The sequence below is a fragment of the Aquila chrysaetos genome (assembly GCF_900496995.4).
Source record: "Aquila chrysaetos chrysaetos chromosome W unlocalized genomic scaffold, bAquChr1.4 W_unloc_8, whole genome shotgun sequence".
In the NCBI taxonomy this organism is placed as follows: Eukaryota; Metazoa; Chordata; class Aves; order Accipitriformes; family Accipitridae; genus Aquila; species Aquila chrysaetos.
The window spans coordinates 99023-105022 of NW_024470328.1; the positions used below are offsets into that span (position 1 = coordinate 99023).

Below are 6000 nucleotides of genomic sequence, written 5' to 3' on the forward strand. Positions count from 1 at the left end.
AATGGACCTAGTCTCTGACAAGCCTTAAGCTCATCTTTCAGAGTGGTGAGGGCTTCCGTATGTTGCAAAGTCCAATCCCATTTCCTGTTTTTTCGGAGCAAGTCATAAAGAGGGTGGCCAATCACTGAAAATCCTGGTATATGTTTTCTCCAATAGCCCAAGGTACCTAGCAGCTGTTGTAATTCTGTTTTGTTACTTGGAGTCTGTCCTTTTTCAATTTCTGACAGAGTGTCATCAGGTACTGCAACTGCACCAGCTATCCACCATGCCCCTAGGAATTTGACTTCTTGTCCTGGACCTTGGGATTTAGAAGATGGAATGTCTAGCCCATTCTTGACCAACAGATTCCAGATGGCCTCAGCCACTTGCCCTACCTGTTCCTTGTTGTCCCCACCAACTACGATATCATCTATATATTGATAGATGTGGACACCTGGTGGTACCTCCACAGCATCAAGGAGCTTGGCTAAAGCATTGTGAGCGATAGTAGGGGAGTGCTTATATCCCTGGGGAAGTCGATTAAAGGTATACTGGGTCCCTTCCCAAGTGAAGGCAAACTGGGGTTTGTCCTCTTCCCTTAGGGGAATGATAAAAAACATATCTTTGACATCTAAAGCAGCCATCCATGGGTGGGCTGCAGCCTGTATTGCTGTTATTACTGAGGTGATACTTGGGATGGCAGAAGTTAATGGTGGGGTATTACTATTCAATCTTCTATAATCAATTGTTAGTCGCCACCTTCCATCTGATTTACGGACTGGCCAACAGGGGAATTGTAAGGAGAATGTGTGCGACTGATGATCTCTCTTTTCTCCAGATCATTAATTACTTCCAAAATGCCCCGCCTGGCAGCGGCTGGAAGGGGGTTATTGAGGGACACGGGTTACTTTAGATTGCGGTAGTGCAGGAGCAATCTGCAATGCTCTCACATGGATAGCCTCTGCCTCTCTGCCCCCAAAGCTCCACACCCTACCATTGGGTAGATACCATTGTCTGCCTGCCAGCACATCAAATCCCAGTACATTTCCCTCATAGGGGCTTAAAGCCACCTCCACAGCTGTCATTCTTTTCTCCCCCGGTAGCCAAAGTTGGGTTCGGGCTATGGGGCAATTTTCTGTTGCCCCTGTTACTCCCCTAATATTTATAGCCTTTCTTGATGGCCTACTTCCCAGCTCACTAGCTTGTTGCTCATTTAAAACACTAATCTGGGCTCCTGTATTGATTAAGAATTCCAAACTTATCCGTTTTGGGCCCACAGGAATGTGTATGTAAGGCTCTTTATCGGCAGACCATTGGCAAGTATTTACCATGCGGATTGGGTGGCCTGAACCCCAAACTGCAGCTTCTAGTTTTTTAGCCCTTCCAGTTCCTCTCCCAGTGCCGCGAAAGGGTCCCGTTTCTCTTCCCGAGGGGGCGGGCTTGCTGGCGCTTCCCTCTGTTCTCTAGCTTTCCCCTCCAGTAACTCCACCAGCTTCCGGATGTCGTCAGCGGACTGCCCGTCCGGCACGGCTCGGGGTGCCCCCAGTGCCAGTGCCTTCCGCCAGAGATCGTTCCTTTCGGGATCGTAATTCCAGTCTGCCCGCCTGTGAGATCGAGACCGCTCGAGGGGGCGGGGCTTACAACCGGCTGCCCGGACCTTCCTGCCGCCCTCCGTGCCACCGCTCGGCTCCGTCCATCCCATCTCGCGCCCGTAAACTACTATCCTGTGCAGTACTTCCTCCCAAGTCATCACGTGCGCGGCCGGCCCCTGGGGGTTCTGTCAGTTACGATCAATGGCCCCCTGGATTCGTTCTCTGAGGGACTGGACGTGTATTTTTAAAGCGTCCGGCAGACCTCTAATAAGGGGTCTGAGGTGTCGGGGATCCACCGGTGCAGTCATCGGTATCCCTTGCTGCCCTCTATCATACATAGCCTGAACACAGGCGGCTTTTTGCACCCCCTCCGTTAACTCCGACAATCCCTTTGCCCGGATAGTAACAGATTCTCCTCTCTCCTTGGGGTCCACACCCCCAGCCCAGTAAGCTACTCTGGATGTTATTGACCGATCCCCCGTCGGTCCATCATTCAGAAACACTCCCGGTCCCCAGTAATTTCTTGCTTCATCATCACTCAACAGTATCCGGTGTGCCCCCGTTACAGAAACTCTCCACAAATACTCAGTTGCGGTTTCTCCCGGCTTGCACGAAAACTTAGCTTGCAACTCGCCGAGCTCAGGTCCTGACCGAGGGGCCATGCAAACAGCGCTCCAGGGGCTCCCACCGTGTGGACCCGCATGCCCTTCTGTTTCAATAAGGGGCCACATGTCCCTTTCCTCCAATTCCACCTTCAGACAATCTATTTCCCCTTGCCTTTTAGCAGAATCACAGTTCTGTCCTTGAATCCAGCAGGCGCCCAGGAGGGCCCACACACTGCCTTTGCTGTCTCGCGGACTACTTCCGCGGCACAGTTCTACTCTCTCCACGACCGCTGCAGGGTTGGACCACTTCTCCTTCGCCCAGTCCAGACCTGGGGGAGAAGGGCTGCAGCCGTGCCTCCGTAATAATTCCTCCACTAACACCATCCTGCCGACTACGCCCATTTGTTACGGATGCACAACTAACCAAATCCAACAAGTGTTAAAGCTCAGATTTATTCTTTAGCAAAAGTAAGTTAGAAGTCTGGTAACATTTTATAAAATCACAGGCTCAATGGTGTAAAGGGAATTAATACTACACGGCCGACTTAAGAATCCCCAAGATTTAAAGTGGCGGCTCAAAATGTGCGTATCACTCACCTAAAAGCTGCGGGCCCTCTCCCTCGAGGAGTTACCTCGGGCGGTGCCCTGGCCCGAGGGGGAGTCCCGAACTGCAGACCCGCTGCTCTGAGGAGGACTGCCAACGTGTCCTCCGGCAGGACCCCGTTTATACCCCTGTCGAATCTGACCTGTGGTCAATTAATTCTATTGGCTAGGAGGGTCACCTCGGTGTACCTGGCACATCTCGATTGGCCAGTTCAAATTTCAACCTGCAGCCTCCAGGGTTTCCTTCCCCTTCTCCCTTCCTGGAGAAGTTTTGTTTCCTGCTGGCAGGATGGGGGGGTGGGATGTACTGCCTCACCATGCATGGGGAGGGCACCCAGAAGGGCTTCTCTAAATGTGTTGTCAGCACAAGGAAGGCAGCTGAGGGAACCCTGGTCCTAGTGGCCAGTGGGGCAGGGGACAGAGTGACAAAGCCATTATAAATACAGCAAGTCCTCAGAACAAAGAATCTCTCTTAAGACTCCTGCCACATAGCAGGACTGTGACCGAGCTGCCAGAGTACTCAGGCCTTACACCAAGCCGGGGGCTCAGAAGGAGAGTGTGGGAGTGGAAAGAGAGCAGCTCAGAAAGATCAAACGCTGGTGCTGCCTGGAACTGCTGCTGTGCTGAGAACCTTTTCCCCTTCCCCTCTTCACACAGGCACTGCCCTGCAGCTTCACCAACTTCTCAGAGGTAGGATCTCATGCAAACAAGTCGCTGCAGGGTCCTTTATTGTGTTGAAATACACAGAGAGCACTGCGCCTCATTTACACAGACTCTGGGTCATATTCTATAGGTAGACAGTGAATTAGAAGTGGGATGAATCATAAAATTTCATTGTGCACATTATGACTAGAAAAATAAACACCACCGCCACCACAAACAGGAATCTGAGTAGACAGGCTGGGCCTGTAATGAGTTACATTATGAATGCTCTGCAAAAGAAAACAGGAAAAATTCATTCTGAAAAGCACCTGTTCATCATTTTCCTCAGGGCATCCTTGAGCTCCTGGTTCCTCATGCTGTAGAGGAGGGGGTTCACTGCTGGAGGCACCACCGAGTACAGAACTGCCACCACCAGGTCGAGGGGTGGGGAAGAGATGGAGTGGGGCTTCAGGTAGGCAAACACTGCAGTGCTGACAAACAGGGAGACCACGGCCAGGTGAGGGAGGCACGTGGAAAAGGCTTTGTGCTGTCCCTGCTCAGAGGGGATCCTCAGCACAGCCCTGAAGATCTGCACATAGGAGAAAAGAATGAAAACAAAACAACCAAATGCCAAACAGGCACTAAGCACAAGAAGCCCAACTTCCCTGAGGTAGGAGCTTGAACAGGAGAGCTTGAGGATGTGAGGGATTTCACAGAAGAACTGGCCCACAACATTGCCTTGGCAGAGTGATAGTGAAAATGTATTGGCCATGTGCAGCACAGCATTGAGAAACCCACAGCCCCAGGCAGCTGCTGCCATGCGGACACAAGCTCTGCTGCCCAGGAGGGTCCCGTAGTGCAGGGGTTGGCAGATGGCAAAGTAGCGGTCGTAGGCCATGATGGTGAGGACACAATACTCCGCTACGATCAAAAAGGTAAAGAAAAAGACCTGTGCAGCACATCCCCAGTAGGAAATGGCCCTGCTGCCCCACAGGGAATTGGCCACGGATTGGGGAATGGTGGTGGAGATGGAGCCCAGGTCAAGCAGGGAGAGGTTGAGGAGGAAGAAGTACATGGGGGTGTGGAGGCGGTGGTCACAGGCTACAGTGGTTATGATGAGGCCATTGGCCAGGAGGGCAGCCAGGTAGATGCCCAGGAAGAGCCAGAAGTGCAAGAGCTGCAGCTGTCGCATGTCTGCAAATGCCAGGAGGAGGAATTCGGTGATGAAGCTGCCGTTGGACATTAGCTTCCTCTGGGCATGGGGCACTGTTCAAGAGGGAAAAGACATTGACAAGTTAGAAGAAAATTCTTTAGCTAAACCTAATGCATTTCTCATAGAAACCCCACCAAAGCTGCCTCTCGTATTTCAGAAAGACCTTTGGCAGGTCGCTTTCATGAGCTGTGCTTGGTGCTGGCTGAGGACGCACTGGGAGCAGCAGGCTCTGCTGTGGGCTACAGGGGAGTCAGTCCTGCCCTACAGCAAGAGTTAAATAGGAACATGGGGTCATCTTAGATTAAATGAACGTGTCATGTCAAACAGTTTTTCAGCATTGTCACTCCCAGTTCAACCAAAACTGGGGATTTTGTTTTGAGTATTTGTTCTGGTTTCCACACGTCACTTAATGAGTGCTTTTGGCAGGGTAAAGAAGTGAATGCCCTAAAGATGGGGTGTCCTGAAAGGAGAGTTTTGTCATTTGTATCACTGGGAGACTGGGGATTAGGAGGGGATTGGGATATTTTACTCACATGGACAAATCTCTGAAATGCACCCAAATCCCCCCTCCCCATTCCTCTCCAGTGACAAGAACAAGTGGAGCAGGGACAGGAGGACGAAAATGGATAAACACTACAGACCTGCTGCCAATGGAGGCAGGACAGGGACAGATGGTAGGGCATTTGATAATTTCTTCCTACTACAGGGCTGAGGCAACTGAGAAGGTGACTGAGTCCCCATGGCCATAAGGGCAGAGGATCTGCTGGGTGGGACAAAAGACCACAGGTTTTCCCCACTGATAGCAGGGAGGTGCCTGAATCCCCCCTCCCATGGCATTGCTGGGAGTAGCTCCCTCTCACTCCCTGCCCCTGTCTCTGCTGCCTGGAGCTGTCCCTGTCGGCAGCTGCTTCTCTGTCCCCTTGTCTCCTCCCTGTCCCTGCTCACAGACCCCAAACCACCCACTGTGTGCTCAGCTCTGCCCTGCAGACCCCTCCTGGCAGCCGGGCACTGCCCAGGGGCATCTCTGTGTGTACAGGGGCTAAGGAGCACCTCAGGCAAGTCCTAAGGAAAACTGGGAACTCGGTGCCTTCTCCAGAGGGGACAAATAAATTTTAGTCTCACAATGCACAACCACCCACCAGGACAATAACAATTCAAAGCAAAGACTCCTTACCTTTCAGGAAAATGCTGCCTTGACGTTCTTCTTGAAAGTCCCCTTGGAAATGCCCAGGGCTAAGCTGGAGCTGTGAGCAAACATGACTCATGCAGCACGTTCCTGACAGCAGAAGCACCCTGCTCTGCCCTTCCAGGGGTCATTTCTTTCACCCACACCTTCTCCCCACACTCTCCCGGGGAGTTCCCTGCG

At 52.0% G+C, this 6000-nt stretch overlaps 1 protein-coding gene across 1 annotated transcript; it reads right to left on the bottom strand.

Annotated features, from left to right (window-relative positions):
* Window positions 1-3734: 3734 nt before the first annotated feature.
* On the bottom strand, window positions 3735-4664 carry LOC115338010 (olfactory receptor 14J1-like). The gene has a single exon (XM_030006419.1). The coding sequence runs from the start codon at window positions 4662-4664 to the stop codon at window positions 3735-3737; it is 930 nt and encodes a 309-aa protein (XP_029862279.1).
* Window positions 4665-6000: the final 1336 nt, after the last annotated feature.

Excerpts from the sequence above, each read along its gene's own strand:
- LOC115338010 (XM_030006419.1), bottom strand. The coding sequence starts at position 4,664 with ATGTCCAACGGCAGCTTCATCACCGAATTCCTCCTCCTGGCATTTGCA.